The sequence below is a fragment of the Rattus rattus genome, chromosome 3 (genome assembly GCF_011064425.1).
Source record: "Rattus rattus isolate New Zealand chromosome 3, Rrattus_CSIRO_v1, whole genome shotgun sequence".
Classification (NCBI taxonomy): Eukaryota; Metazoa; Chordata; class Mammalia; order Rodentia; family Muridae; genus Rattus; species Rattus rattus.
The window spans coordinates 49,561,434-49,578,082 of record NC_046156.1 but is presented as its reverse complement, the minus strand read 5'-3'; the positions used below and the strand labels follow the sequence as shown (position 1 = coordinate 49,578,082).

The window sequence follows — 16,649 nt, the reverse complement described above, 5'->3', positions numbered from 1 at the left end:
ATTATGGGGCCTTTCACTGTATTTCCTATAACGGGAACTATAGGACACCACAGCACTAGAGAGAATAGTAGAATTGGGGAAATCTCACAGCGGTGCCTGTTATCCCTGCACTTGGGAGGGAAGCAAGAGGATCAGGAGTTCTACGCCAGCTTTGGCTACCTAATGAGTTAGCCTGGGCTATGCCTCAGATACTGAGGTGAACCAACGTTGAAGGAGAGCAGGGACGGCTGCTTACCTTTCACCATCTTGGGGGTAGCAGAGGAAGCGGCTGCGGACGCTGTCCGACGGTTCTCCTGTAAGTGGCACCTCTGGTCCTCCATCCTGCTGCTCTGAAGCCGCCTCAGTAAGTCAAAGAATCCCTCGTCTCCGACCGCGTCCGAGCCGACTTTCTACAACAAAGGAAGCCTAGTGAGCTGAGCTGTTCCCTTTTGTCCTTAGGTCATCAGTGACCACCATGACGTGATCAGCACACGAGGTAATAAAAGGCAAAGGATACGGATTTAAAACACTGGCTTTTTATTTTAAGAAAGAATTTAAGTGGCAATATTGGTAATAAAATGCTCCCATGTCGACTCCATGAAAGCCACTTTTATTTATTTAACTTTTAATTTCTGTATTTTTTAGGCCAAAGAAATATATGTGAGGCATGGCTGGGATGCTCGTAAGAATACCTCAGCTTCTAGAGTGAAAAATGGAGAATTGTAGGGCTGGAGAGATGGCTCAATAGTTAAGAGCAGTGGCTGTTTCTCAAGAGGTCCTGAGTTCAATTCCCAGCACCCACATGGTGGCTCACAACTGTCTAACTGTAGCCCATGTGATCCGATGACCTCTTCTAGTGTGCAAATGTACACACAGGCATAACACCCATATATATATATAATAAATAAATCAATAAATCTTAAAAGCCTAATGGTGGTGCACATTTAATATCCCAGTACTTGGGGGGCTAGAGCCAGGTGGATTTCTGAGTTTGAGGCCAATATGGTCAACAGAGCGAGTTCCAGAACAGCCAAGGCTACACAGAGAAACTGTTTCAAAAAACCAAACAAAAAACCCAACAAAACCAAAAATAAAAACAACAAAAAAGAAAAAAAACCAAGAGAGCATCAGTCTTTACAGGCAAAATACCGATGATCTTTTTGAACTCTGGTGGCCGTACAACGAGTTCTAAACACTGCTGGCCCCTCCAGTGGATCCGAGCAGCAGAAACAAAAGAGGAGGTCAATTCAAGCCTCTAATGCACAGGTCTAGATGAGGGATTAGGGATTAGATGAAGACTTGGTAGAGAGAATGTGAGAAATTCAAATCTAAAGAACAAAACGATCCAGTGTGGCTAATACAGGAAGGACAATCTAGTGACACCTGCTTTCCAGGTGGAGACAGGGCAGGGCAGGGCATCCCACAAATGAGACGGGGAGAGAAGCTGCCTGCAGATTTAAGCTGAATCTGATGCTGGAGATGAAGTGTGTAAGCTATCGCCAAACACGGTATCACCAAGACCTGGTTCTTGGTACAAAAAGCCTGTAATGTACAATTCTGAACATCAAAAACACAGTACGATGCCATGATGACCCTACCTGTGCTCCAGCCTGGTCCGCAGTAAGACCTTGTCTCAAAACAGCCCCCAAATGACAAACCCACAGGAGGTTTCACGGGTAGAGATTGCAGCTCAGTTCAGGGTTCTGGGAAGACAGCCTTGAGCCCCAGTTCTGCATCCCTGACCATCTATACCCAGCCGTTTTATTAGCCAAAAAGCATTGAAAAGACACTTCCAGGGGTGTATGGTCATTAGTTTTCACTGATCATGATTACAGAACTCTTTAAGGTTACCTAGCTCTTCTCTGTACTGATAAACAGGATCAAAGTAAGTGGGAAAGAGCATTCTTCACCAAGTACCATTTTCAGTCAAGGAAGGCCTTTCAAAAAAACAAAGACCTTCTGTTTTGTCTTTTTAATCAAAAAGTCAATGGTGTTTTTATTCTGAGTAAGTTAAATTCAATAAACTGGTGGTGTATTTTTGTGATAAGCTGAATAAAAAATATCCCCCAGGCCACAGAGAGTGGCGCTAGTAGGAGGCGTGGCTTGTTGGAGAACGGCTGTCACTGTGTGGGCTGTGAGGTCTCGGGTGCTCAAGTCAGGCCAGTGGCCCACGGTCCTCCCGCTGACCACCCATCCGGATGCAGAGCTCTCAGCTCCTCCTCCAGCACCAAGTCTGCCTGTGTGCGGCCATGCTCCCACCATGATGATGATGGGCCGTAGGCCAGCCACACTAAATGTTTTCCTCTGAAGAGTTGCCAGGGTCACGGCATCTATTCACAGCAATAGAAACCCTGAGATAAATTTCTTAATATAAAAGTGGTTATGGCCAGGCAGTAGTGGTGCACCCCTTTAATCCCAGCACTGGGGAGGCAGAGGCAGGTGAAGCTTTGAGTCCAGCCTGGTCTAGAGCGAGTTCCAGGACAGCCAAGGCCACACAAAGAAACCTGACTTGAGGGGTGGGAATGGGTGTGTGTCTGTGTGAAGGTTTCAATAATAAGATGAAATAAAAGCTACCATGGCTGTCCTCTGAGAGGCCCAACAGCGGAAAGAGTCAGATGCAGATGTTTACACCCAACCATTGAACTGAAGCTGGGGACCCCTGTGGTTGAATAAGGGAAAGGCTGGAAGAAGCTGAGGAGGAGGGCGACCCCATCAGAAGACCAGCGGCCTCAACTAACCTGGACCCAGAGATCCCTCAGACACCAGCCACCCACCAGGCAGCACACAGCAGCTGGACCAAGGCCGCTGACACATGTACAGCAGAGGACGCCTGGCCTGGCCTCAGTGGGAGAAGACCCACCTAACCCTTGAGAGACTTCCCCAGGGAGCGGGGAAGCCTGGTGGGGTGGGGGGCCATCCTCTTGGAGACGGGAGGAGGAATGGAATGAGGAGCTGGGGGAAGGTGGACCAGGAGGTGGATAATGACTGGACTATAAAAAATAAAGGTAATTAAAAAAAAAAAGCTGATGCTACCAATATTTTTTTCCTCCAAGATAGTGTCTACTTAAAAATCCATGACGATAAAAAAAAAAAGATCCCCTGGCTTCTGCTTCCACAGGGTGAAACGGCGCTGGAGCATTGCCCTGGTCATTAAAAATAAATCCTTGAATCTGAAGTCAGTTTTTTCTGGCTTCAAACATGAGTTAGTCTTACTAGGAAACAACAGTAAAATAAATAGTACTTCTGCAGTGACTGAACACAGTTCTAATTACTGTCCAAAACGAGAACACCTTCTCTATGAACAGAAGAGGCCTAGCTGAGGAGCAGGGGAGTCAGAGAGACACATTCTTTGACGAGTACATGCTATTTGCTCACCGACAACTGAGGGAATACGAGGAAACTGAAGAACTACGTCTGGGCCCTCACAGGCTCCAGACCGAAGCCTACCTTCTGGGCATGTGGAGCGCGGTGGTCGATGGGGTTGCTGGCGTGGTGGAGAGCCTTAGTGGAGGCGCTGCCGCTTTTGGACTTTTTCCCCTTCAGTCTGTTCACAAATAGGAGCTTTGCAGACGATTTGGCAATGCAAGGTTTCTGTTTAGCGAGAATTTCACTGTTCCAATTTGGGACCTAAAGATTGAAAGTGGAGAGCAAGACATGAAGAAAGCTACCTTCCCAGTGCTCACTGACTACCGGGACGGGACAGCCACGGACCCTGGGGAGGCTGTGTGTTGCTGCCGTTATCGTGTGTTTGGTGTTTAGGCAGCCTGACTGGACTCATCTGGCTCTTCGACCCTTCAGCCTCAGCTCCTTTCTCGGTGTAACTGCCCTGGCTGTCCTGGAGTTCAATGTGTAGACCAAGCTGACCTCGATCTCACAGAGATCTGCCTGCCTCTACCTCCCACAGCCAGGACTAAAGACGTGCATCACCATGCCTGGCTAGCCTCACAATCTTAATGATTCCATTCAACATATTCAACATTGTGTATCACAGGCATACTGTGAATGTTTTTAGGAGTTACAAACAGAAAAACAACGTTTACCCAAATCCTTTAAATTATATATTTTGAATGGTCAGAGAAGATAAAGTATTATTCTGAATCTGAATCAAATAAAAACCCGTTACAGCTAGAATCTTGTAAACTCTCAGTAGATGAATTGGGCGGATTGGTTTAAGTCAGGTGCAATGACTGCTACTCAGAACAACCTCAGCCATACACAGCCACACACACAGCCATACACAGCCTGCCACTGGGCGAGGGCAGTCCATGATACACTCTACACTTGAGTGTGAACTCATCACAGACGGTTCATGGCAGCTATGTGTACCACTGGGAACCATGGAACTCCCCCTAATCAAGACACTGAACAGCTCCACCAACCTAGGAGAGTCCCCCGTGAGGTACAAACCAGCAGGCTAGTCCCTGCTCCAAGGCTGACAGGAGTGAGGTGCGTAGCCAGCAAGTCAGGCACAGTCACAGGGGAAATTACTTGCTAGAGGGAACTTTGTGGTCTTCCTGTTTGTTTGTTTGAGACAGGGCCTCTCTGTGTAGCTCCATGGTCTTATTTTATGAGTGGGAAAAAAATGGCCTGGATTTAAGAACATAAAACTATACCTCAAAATCCATTCTAATAAAATAAAAAAATGTTCAAGGGGAATTGTGCCTTAAAAATTCTGAGGGAAAGTTATTTCTAACCAAGAATTCCTTCTTTTAAAGAGATAAGGGGGAGACTTGGGAAGAAAGGGCTCAGCAGGAGTGGGAGGGGAAAGGGAGGAGGATGGTGACGAATACGACCCAAATGACATGCAGGCATAAGCTATCAAAGAACAAAAGTTACTTTTGTTGTTCAGTATTTTGTTGGTGTGTGTGTGTGTGTGTGTGTGTGTGTGTGTGTGTGTGTGTGTGTGTGTGTGTGTGTGTGTGTGTGTGTACACCCAGTATCTCAAACATTCTCATCTACATGCCTAAACCAAGAGTCTAAAGTCAGCAAACTCTGATCAGTCAAACGAGAGAGCAGGAAGAGGCGCGCTCACACTTCCAACAGGAGACATCAGAGCCTCGCTTCTCTTGCACTGTACCCGCTTCCCCAGGAAGCACCTTACCCCAGCCTCCTGGTCCTTATTTATACCTTGAGAATAGTGAAATACTTGTCAACTTGGGGGCTAGAGATGGCTCAGCGGTTAAGAGCACTGACTGCTCTTCCAGAGGTCCTGAGTTCAATTCCCAGCAACCACATGGTGGCTCACAACCATCTGTAATGAGATCTGACGCCCTCTTCTGGTGTGTCTGAAGAAAGTAACAGTGCACTCATATATATAAATCTTTTTAAAAAAATTAACTGTTAATTTTATTATGAAGAAGGAAAAAAAACCCACCACATGACTAATTCTTTCAGGTCTGGCAAGATGGTTCAGCAGATCAGTGCTACCCTTGCTATGCAAGCCTGAAGATCTGAGTTTAATCCTGCATTTGAAGAGAACTGACTCCTGAAAACTGTCCTCTGACATCAACCAAAGCTTGGTGTCAGACAGACAGACAGACAGACAGACACAGACACAGACACACACACACACCACACACACACACACACACACACACACACACACACACACACACACACAGAGCCAGTAGTAGTGCATATCTGTAACTCCAGACTGGGTAGGGGTTATGGGGTGGGTGGACACACGAGAATCAAGGAGAAGCTTGTGACCCAGCTAGCTTGGAATATTCTGTGCAGAAGAGGGAGGGAGAGAGAGAGGAAGAGACACTGCCTCAAAAAGCAAGGGGGGCTAAATGTGGCTCAGTGGGTAAAGCTGTTTGCTGCCAAGGCTAATGACCCTGGAGCCCACAGGAGGGAGAGAAAGCCAGCTCCCACAAGCTGTCCTCGGACTTCTGCCTGTGCACCTCCTGCCACACATAAATGTTTTCTTTATTAAAAGCTGGAATAGACTTGACTCCTTGAAGTTGCTTTCTGACATCCACACGTGGCCCGGGGATGCACGTATTCGCACGTGCACACACACACGTTCACACACAGCTCTGCAAATGATCTTGCTATGTAGCTGAAAGATGCATTCAATTAAAACCTTTTTCTTTTAACAAGGGAAAATGTTCAGACAATTCAAAATAGCATATAAAATATTTCTAGCCTATCCCAAATAATACCCTGCAGAGGCGGGAACTGTAACTTTTCTTATGTACGTCTCCAGGAGTGCTACATGAACCTATACAGAATATATGCACTGATCGTTACTAAGCACACGACAGCATGCTATTCTCATTCCCTTGGCACTGGGTTTTTTCTGGCTCTTTTAAAACGCAATCTTTTAAGTGATGTCCACAGAGGACAAGGCTTAAACGCTTTTACTTAACAGTTCCCAGAATGTGAAAGCTGAGACTGCCGACCTTTTCTGGTGTTAACTTCATAAGTTCCATGTTCTCCATACTATGTCTTCGTCCCAGTTTGGTGCCTGCACCTTTGTTAAAAACAAAACAAAACAAAACACAAATTAATTCAGACAAACCAGGGAACCCTTCAGGACGCACAGCTGGCATTGCCACATGATCCTCTTCTAACATTTGATTCCCAAATGTACATGGAAAGAGCACTCACTTTTCGAGTCATTATTTTCCACAGTTCATGGAAACATTCCTTCTAAAATGCTTTGATGTTAAAAGACGCCTTTTGGTTGCAAGTAACCACTGGTTACTCAGATTCCCCTTGATTTAGAAAAGGCATTTTATAATCACTGCTTTATATTATCCATGTAGCCTCAGAGAAACCCAAACATATGTGGTCGAAGTGAGTAAGCCCGTGGGAAAGCTACTGGCCTTCAATCTTGAGGGGACTGAAAATAACTCCCTTGCCCTCTCTACACAGCTTGTTCTAAGTTTCCCATTTCCAGACAGGCTCTCTGTCAGTCAGGACACAAGTCGAATAAAAGCAAAGTTTCTCAAAGGTGGCTTTTCAGTAAGATTGCTAAATATTAATTACAGAGTTTCTGTGACCGCAATCCTTTAAAAAGTAAGCAGCATTTTTTTTCTAAAGATTTACATGTATGGATGTCATATCTGTATGAATGTCTGTACCACATGCACGTCTGGTGCCCAGGGAGGCCAGAAAAGGGTATCTGGTTCCCCTGGAACTAGAGTTACAGATGGGTACTGGAAACTGAACTCAGTCCTCTAGTACAGCGGTCAGTGCTCGTGATCACTGAGACGCTTCTCCAGCCCCTGAGCTTCAAACGACCGAGACGACCGCTCAGATGGCTAAGTCTGGAGGACCAAAATTCCAAGCCAGTCCGAGTGTACAGTGAGTTCAAGAACAGGTTGGGCTACACAGCAAGACCTTGTTAAAAACAAACAGCAAAGCCCCACCTCCGACCAAAGGCATAATATAAAGGATGCCTGATGCCCACCACCCAGCTTTAAAACGTGGCCAGGATATGAACCCCCTTGTGCAAGTCCCACACATATAAATTCCATCGTTGTTGGGGTATCATGTCTTCCCCAGCACTGGAGATCCTAGACCCGGCCCACGCTAGGTAAGCGTCCTCACCATGGAGGCACGGCCCAGCACAGGCCTTGTGTCTTGGGTACATCTGATCCAGTATTAACACAGCTCTCCTTTGGGCTAGGTTTTGTGTGATGAATCTTTCTCGTCCTTTTATTTCTGTCTTACAGTCCCTGAGATGAAAGCTTGTGTGTCTGACAGCAGTGGGAAAGTAGTAACCGTGCACTGTGCATCATCAGGAGCGATGGTGCTGCGGTCCTCAAAGCTGCAGCGGCATCCGGCGCGCTCCATTAAACCCAACTGCTTTAAAATAATGTTCCTGATCTATTTGGCTTCTAGGAGCTTTGAACATACATTCGTGAGTGAAGCTGGTCTCAGTTATCTGTCTTGTGCTCTTGATATAAAAACGATTCATTCAGCAGGAACTGTTTACTGAATCTGGATCTTACCGCAGGTGAACAGAGGATACGCTCATGGTCGGGGCAGCTGTGAGAGGGGGGCAGCTTCGGATCAGCAGAAAGCGCTACCTACAGCTGGTGCACTGTTTGGCTCTGCGTTTGCTATGCTAGGCACGTTGACTGCATTTGGACCAACTTAGAACAGGCTCGTGGCAGAGACAGCATAACCTCAGATGGTAAGGACAGCTGTAGGCATTCATGTTTTCTAGGGGGAAGACTTTGGGGGTGTCTGGGTAGATATTTAAGACACGGTTTCTTTGTGTAGCCCTGGCTGTCCTAGAACTGTAGATCAGGCTACCCTTGAACTTAGAGATCTGCCTGGCTCTGCCTCCGGAGTGCTGGGCTTATTAAAGGCGTGTAGCACCACCACCCAGCAAGGGAAGACTTTTAATTACTGACCTAATTTCTTTATGGTTGGTTATGATTCTAGAAATTGGAATTTCCCCCAGGTTTTGAAATAGATTGTCCTAAAATTATTCTGCGCTCTCACCTGTTCAGTCTGCACAGCCACTGTTATGCCCCTTCTCTCTCTTCCACTTTCTCTTTCTAACCCTGTAGATTTGCTCATCTTTAAAGAACCAAATGTTAACTGTAAAGATCTTCACTACATCTCATCAACACACACCCACACACACACACACACCCACGCACACACACACAATTCTTCACAATATAAATTTTGCTAAAGAACCAATCAATATAAGTCACGTGCCACATAAACCCTGAAGTACAGAAGTGTAGAGACGGTTCAGTGAGACCTGATTTTAGTTCTGCACCCAGATGGTGCCTCACAACCACCTGTACTCAAGGGGCTCCCACACCGTCTTCTGACCTCCTCAGGCACCAGTACACAAGTGGTGCAGACACACCCACACCGGCAAAACATCCAAACATACGATTAAAAACTTTAACTGAAATACTTTATTTTCATGGTGATTTCTAAGCTATATTTACTCTTATTTAAGCTTTCTTCCTTACCCTGTAAGTTACTTAGAAGTGTGTTTTAAGCTTTCTAATGGATGTTTATGTTACTGTGTGCACGCATGTGCGTGTGCATATGCATGTGCTTGTGCACGAACTGGGCAAGGACTCTGCCACTGAGCTGCACCACAGTCCTCTTTTCCCGTCTTAGGACAGGTGTGACTGAGTTCCCAGCCTGGCCTTGAACTGCTTCCTGAGTATTGGGAGTTACAGGCCTGTGTCACCAGGTCCAGACTTCTATGTTACTTTCTTGACATTAATTTCTAACTTAATTGCACTGTGCTGAGGACAAGCTATCTATGAGATTCAGATCCTTTGAAATTTCTATTTGCTTTCCTGGGTTAGCTTCATGGTTAAATTTTGATTACAAGCTGTGAAGTGGTTGGTGTTTGTATTTCATGAAGTCCATTTTTTTCCACTTCTTAGAAGTTTTATTTTCATGCGTGTCATGTGTGAGTCTGTACCTGGGAGTGCAGGTAAGACGGTGTTGGATGTCATGTCGGTGCTGGGAATGGAACCTGGGTCTTCTGGAAGGGCAGCCAGTGTTCTTAACTGCCCTGCATCTCATTGCCGGAGAACTTCCCTACCATTCTAAAATGTTCTACTGAAGGCACCGAAGTGTAAGATCTCTTCCAATGAGAGACAGTGAACAGCGAGGGAGGAAAAAGAGGAGGAGAGCAGCCTGGGTACTGCAGATGTCCTGGAAGGAGCATGGACAGCAGAGCTGTGAGTGCAGAGCGGCAGTGGAGAGTGTGGAGGAGGAGGTCAGGTGGGTGTGGTCAGCTATCAGAAACACCGCAGACCTGGACAAGGGCGCTACCATGGAGCCTCAGTGACTGAGAAGAAGGAGACACTAGCATGGGTCTGAAGCTAGAGGGGCTCATGAGGAGACATGTTTTAAGATGAGAATTCTTACAACATACCGATTCGTCACAAGTAAAACGCAGAAAACTTGAGTTTATCCAATTACAAAGCACAGCTGCTGTTTATCACACACCCCTCCCTCGCTTTAGAATCTTTTCTGGAGTGTTCTTTGGATATCTTAAGATTGTCAGTGTGGATCTCTCATTACCTCTCCGAGTTAAAGAAGAAACAGCCCATGATAAAGCTATTATTTCCACTGCTTTCCAGTTTGAAACATTCTTGTTGATATTCTTCAGACCAAGAATTTCATTCTATTTTTTAAATTTTGTGTATGGGTGTTCTGCGTGCTCATGTCTGTGAACCACATTTGTACCTGGTGCCGAAGCAGAGGGCATCAGACCCCTTGGGACCCGAGTTACCGTTCTGAGCGGCCATGTCAGTGCTGGCACTTAAACTCCAGACCTCTGGAAAAGCAGCCACTGCTCCTAACGCCGAGCCATCTTCCCAGCCCTCAACCTTAGGAACCTAGACATTTTTTAAAAACTGTATTTATTTATTTATTGGTGTGGTGTGCATCTAGGAGCTGGTTCTCTTCATCTGCCACGTGAGGTCCGGGGCTTGGACCTGGGTCACGGGGCTCCCCAGCAAGTGCTTTTACCACTGAGCTATGTCTGTGGTTCATGGAGCCAAGTTTTAAAAATGCATTTCAGAGTCAAAGTCTGAGCAGCTGACAGATACAGGTGGATGGTTTTCTGATTTTAAGAAAGAGATGACTCAGGGGTTGGGGATTTAGCTCAGTGGTAGAGCGCTTGCCTAGCAAGTGCAAGGCCCTGGGTTCGGTCCCCAGCTCCAAAAAAAAAAAAAAAAAAAAAAGAAAAAAAAAAAAAAAAAAAAAAAGAGAGACGACTCAAGTTGTTTCACCAGAAGTGAAATGGGAGGCGTTTACTAAAAACCAGATATATTACAACTATTTGAAATAAAAATGGGTAGACAAAAGGTTTTAGTTCTAGCACATTCATATTTATACATTTCTGAATTACCCTACAAGTTAATTAACAGCATTTGAATATATTTTTAACCAAAGTAAATAATCATACCTTCAGTATTCCTGTGTTCTCAGTGGGAATTATAAAATGCTATGTTCTATATGTTGACAGGTGAACTGAACTGTAAAACCAAGTGTGGGAGAAGTCACACTGTCACCCACACACAATGGACATGCTTCCTAGCAACGTAAAAGATTTTTTCTGAACGTGAAGTAAATGTTAAGCATAAAGAAGTGGGGTTTTCACGCTGCTACCTACCATGTAAGCTGCCATCGATTTCGATGTTCTCAGACATCATGGAATTATTTGTGCTATAGCTCAGACCAAGAACCATCTGCAGGTCTGAGAGGTTCAGCCGTGCAGTCAGCTCGCCGCTTTTGTCCCCAACCTGTAACCACAGACGTTTTCTACATCAGAGTGACATCAGTTCACCATGCACATGTATGCATATATACGTACATGCATACATACATAACCCATTCCCACGGTATCTATGACCATTTCCATTTCCTATACGAGGGACATGAAGCTCAAGAGAGGTTTCTAAGCTCAAACACCCATCAGGTGTTAACAAAAGCCAGTCAGCCCTTGATTCTAAAACGGCTTTTTCTCTAAAACTACGATACTTCTCTACATAGAAACGAGGGTAGGAGGATGGGTATTCTGGTAACATCCTATTCCCACATGCCTCGGCTCTCCGTACTGTCTCCCTGGATCAGGTCATCTACCTGTTTACACAGCTCTATGAACACTGGGAACACCCCACCCCGTCACTGACTTGTAAATGCTACCAGGACACACGGCGACGTCTTTTGCTCCATACCTCTCTTGAAATTTCCAAGTGCTTTTCAGCAAAATGCATTGCTTGGTCATGATTTCCTAGAGCCGTGTATGCATTTCCTAAACTCCAACACGCTCTCCCTTCACCAATTCTAAAACAGAATTCAGAATTAACATGGAGTCATCTGAAAAGCAACCTAGCAATAATTAAAGGTATAAAGCGTGCTTCAGGCTTACTTAACCTTTACTAAGCTATAGCAATGAGGAGTCTAGACGGAGGAATGACAACACTGAGTACCAAATTCAAAGCCAAATATTAATACATGGAAAGATCCTTTAAAAATACACAGTAGTCAGACTTTTAATCTCAGCATTCCTGACAGAGGCTGGCCGATCTCTGAGTTTGAGGTTAGCCTGGTCTACACAGTGAGTTTCAGAAGAGCCAGGGGCTACAGAGTTCTGTCTCAGCAACACCACCACCACCACCACCACCACCACCACCACCACCCACGCCACACACACACACACACACACACACACACACACTCTCTCTCTCTCTCTCTCTCTCTCTCTCTCTCTCTCTCTCTCTCTCTCTCACTGCATCATGAACCAGCAAACCTCAGGGTGAGGACTTGTATCCTAACTACATTATCTTTCTACTACGGCCTTATCAGTAAGCATTCAGTGTAGTTTGAGCCCAGGAATGGGGGTCGGAGCAGCTAGCAAAACTCCTTCCCTGCATCTTGACGTGGTAGTATACTTCATTTTGAATAACTACACTGAAAGTTCTTTCTCACAGTGAGGTAAAAATCTATCTTCTCAAGTAAATATTACAGACCAACATTCCATAGATGTTCTCCATCTAGAGAAAAACAATAAAAATAAATAAATAAGAACCAAAGCAATCGACTTAGTCACCACCACTCAACGGGCAGAGTCTATGTCCTCCGCAGGACTCCTAACTTCTCCTGAGGAGCCGTGCTCCCTGCAGGGGACATTCTGCTGGAGCTGAGCAGCAGGTATGTATCCCTTGACCTCAGCATCATCTGCGTCCTCTGCAACGCCCACAGTGAGCTACACAGGACGACTTCTGGGAAGGCAGCTGAGCTTGGGACCTAGTTAGTCACTCATTCATACTCAAAGTCCCATGCTTCCCCACTAATCCTCCACCAGAGGCTGGCCCTTAAGACGGTAACATGTGGTTAAGAGTCCTCTTCCAAAGAACCCAGCACCCACAGAGCAGCGCACTACTGTCTGTAACTCCTGTTCCAGTGGATCCACCACCCTCACACAGACATATGTGCACTCAAATCACCAATGTACATAAAATAAAATAAATTAAAAAAAGAATAACGTGCACGGAGGCTCATCGAGCAGGACACTCACTCCTTCTCGGGAAGGGGACAAATGGAAAGGCCCAGGGGAAGCCAGAATTCATACTGCACCTGCATTCACCAGAACTCGGAGCAGGGCGTGTGTGGAACTCACCGATCCTTGAGCTCCTGGGCAATCGCTAAGTGCTTGAGGTGGTACTCGATGGCCTTCTCGTAGTCCTGAAGCAGAGTGTATGTATTCCCAAGACTGTAGCAGGACTGAGCTTCCACGGCTCTGTCCTTCAGCTGCCGAGCCAGCAGCAGTGTCTTCCTGAAACCAATTTACATAATGCTTATTTTAAACTCTGGCCCTAAGAATCATAATATTAACATTTTCCATCTCTGTTGCTTTTTGTTGCCTTTTAAGTAAGTCTGCCTGAGCGTCCAATATATTTCCTATTACTTCAGAAAAAGCGAAAAGATGTTCAGAAAAAGTAGGGGGGAAAAAAGGATTTAGACTTTGAGTCCTAACAATTCACCAAAACACAGGAGTGCCAAAGCGTGAGAACAAAGTCTCTCGAAGAGCAGCAGCATTTCAGATATTTAGACGATCTCCCTCTGTGCCATCAGCAACTTACATGTGTTTGTATCTTGTGTGTATCATGTGTGTATGTGTCATGTGGCTGCCCAGAGTTGTATCAGTTGGATGTCTCCCTCATTGCTCTCCAATTTAAAAGAAATCGATATATTTATTTTACATATGTGAGTACACTGTAGCTGTCTTCAGACACCAGAAGAGGGCATCAGATCCCATTACAGATGGTTGTGAGCCACCATGTGGTTGCTGGGATTTGAACTCAGGACCTCTGGAAGAGTAGCCAGTGCTCCTAACCGCTGAGCCAACTCTCCAGCCTACTCTTCATTTCTTGAGGTAAGGATTCTCACTGAGTCCCTGATGTCTCAGGGATCTTCTGTCTCCGTCTTTTCTCCGAGCACTTGGGATTACAGATAACTCCAGACCTAGCGTTTTAGGAGGGCACTGGGACCCAACTTAGGCATTCACATTTGTGCTGCAAGCACTTTACCAACAAAGCCATCTCCCTAATGCCAACATCTGTCTTTAACCTACTGCGACCTCTGCCTTTTGTCAGAATTGATAATATTTAGGAAAAATCCTTAGATGTAAGTTTATAGTCACCGTTCCACAAAAAACAAACAAACAAAAAACCCAAGCATTTCATTTAACATTACCCAAATGTTACCTAACACATGCTAGTTGTGTGGTCCAGGGCAAGCCGTTCGAGCCCTCTATCCATTTTCTTACATATGTAATGGATGGGGAAGAAAGGCCTCACAAGGTTTCTGTGACGGTTTAAATGAACTAGTGTGTATATAAACTGTATCAGCGCCTAAATCCATACGCCTTTGGATTTAATAATCTAAATGACTCTTTTCCACAATTTCTGCCAAAAGCACAATTACTTCCTACCACCTATATCTAAAAATTAAAATATGGTAATAAGAGTCTTTCTAGAATACAAATTGAAATTATATGCCTATGACGATTAACTCCAGAGCTGTCGCCATGAGAGGTCTCATGCTTACTCTAATGGAGTGGTCCTACAGGCATCTTTTAGACTTCTGGAACTGCCTTCAGGCCTCTCAATATAGATGTTTCTGGTCCACCATGATTCTTTGTATGGCTACTTTATAAATGATCTGAAGTCTTTCTGGAATCAAATTCAGTTACTTAGGTCTATTTGCCAACCACTGCTTTGTATCTTTAAAAGTACAGATGATATTAGACAGTCCTCCTCCATCCTCTTACGAAGGCCTGAAGACAGTTCTGGGGGTGAGCTCCAAATCCATCACTAACCTGCGTTTGTGGAACACATGTTCATTTCTGAGTTCAAGCCTGCCTGCCTGGCCTGGGGTGGTAAGCCATTACAGTGAGCTCAAACCCTGTTAGTCAAAAGCCACCAACCAGTCTGTAACACAACTTTGCAATAGTTAACACAAGCACAACATTTAATGATGACAACTTCTGTATTGAAACTTTGTATCAAGTTTCATACAGTTTAGACTATATAGTTAAAATCAAAATATAATACTCCTCACAGAATGACATATTAGGAAGGAAATTTCACATTTAGTTAACTTGTGGTTTGTGACCCCTTTGGGGAGACAGAATGACCCTTTCATAGGTATTGAATATCAGATATCTTGAATATCAGATATTTACATTATGATTCATAACAGTAGCAAAATTAGTTATAAAGTAGCAACATAATGATTTTGTGTTGGGGGTCACCACAACATGAAGAACTGTGTTAAATGATCAATAACTAATCAATAACCAACCAAAAAATATTAAGCACAGGTAGATGTTTAAAGACAGACAGTACACTTTAATGTTTTAAATGGTCCAAAACAACTTTAGCTTTTTCTTTTCTCTCTTTATTAGAGACAGGTTTCACTCTGTACCTCAGACCTGTCTGAAAGTCTCTTTGTGGATCAGGTCAGCATCAAGTTCAGAGTGATCCACCTGCATTCCACTTTAGGGCAAGTGACAGATTTTCCTTTTTAAAGTAACTAAAAAACAGAGAAAGTTTACTAAAGAAAAGCACTCCTAAGAATGGGACTGGATTATTGGTCTGGAAAAGATACACACCAAAAGGCTAGGATTGGCTTTTTTTGTTGTGTTCTCTAAATTCTGTCATATGGAAATATCTAAAGCATCAATGCAAATCGATCCCTGTGCTTTTGGTTCAGTCTGAGCGAGTGTTCAAACCCCACTAAGCAGAGAAAAACCTCAACAGTTCAGAAGGTGCAGGACAACAAGTGGAAGCAGGTTAAGCCTTGCTATGCTCCTGCTGGGCTAGAGGGACGCTGGCACAGAGTGCAGGCTGCCAATGAACAGGACCTCCACTTTGGTGAGAGTCAATGCTGGCTAAGAGGCCGGGGCAGTTGAGAACAACCCAGAGATCATCAGTGGACACTAAGACCTGTGTTTTATCTTCAGACAAGATGGCCTCTTGTACAACTCATAATGTAGTGAGATAAAGCACACACCACACACACCGTACATGCTAAACAGGCTTACAAATGACTTGAGAAGTTTAGAACTTTAAACGAAGTTTTAAAGATAAAAATAAACATAACGCAAGTCACACAGCTGCCACTGAGTATCGGATGAAAGCCTACATGTGAGGTGTTATGTCTGCAATGACAATACTAAAGAGACAGGGACAGGATTGCCAATTCAAGGCCACCAGTAAGACTCTTGGAAAACGATAAAACTGGGGCACAGCGTTTCTTGAGTGTGGTGTACCAGGTAAGTACTTAGCACTGGGTGCTGAGTTCTTAACACATCCTTCCACCCAGTTCTCACAACAACCCCACACCCAGGGCCTGATGCCTGCCACAGATGAGGAGACAGGTGTGGGCACCTAAGCCCTGGCACTGCCCACATCATCAAAACCATGTTTCAGCCCCAAAGCCAATGTGATTTGACAGGATGCATAATTATTCATTTGCTATTTATCCACAAAAAATATCTGACTGACCTGTAGTATTCGGAAGCAGTTTCGAATTCACCGAGGAATATGTACGCATTTCCGAGGTTGCTGTACGCTCTTCTTTCGGCCGCCTTATCTCCGAACTCTTTTGCAATCAGGAGACGCTGGAAGAGAAAACCTTATCAGAGATACAACAAA

General features: G+C 44.8%; 1 protein-coding gene across 1 annotated transcript in view; it reads right to left on the bottom strand.

The window, feature by feature from the left end:
* Nucleotides 1-16,649, bottom strand: part of Gpsm2 (G protein signaling modulator 2) — a 40,806-nt gene that overhangs the window by 2,468 nt on the left and 21,689 nt on the right. The window contains 7 exon segments of the mRNA XM_032896926.1: nt 236-389; nt 3,427-3,606; nt 6,384-6,454; nt 11,099-11,228; nt 11,664-11,772; nt 13,109-13,264; nt 16,500-16,615. Of these exon segments, the coding sequence (XP_032752817.1) occupies nt 236-389; nt 3,427-3,606; nt 6,384-6,454; nt 11,099-11,228; nt 11,664-11,772; nt 13,109-13,264; nt 16,500-16,615 (916 nt within the window).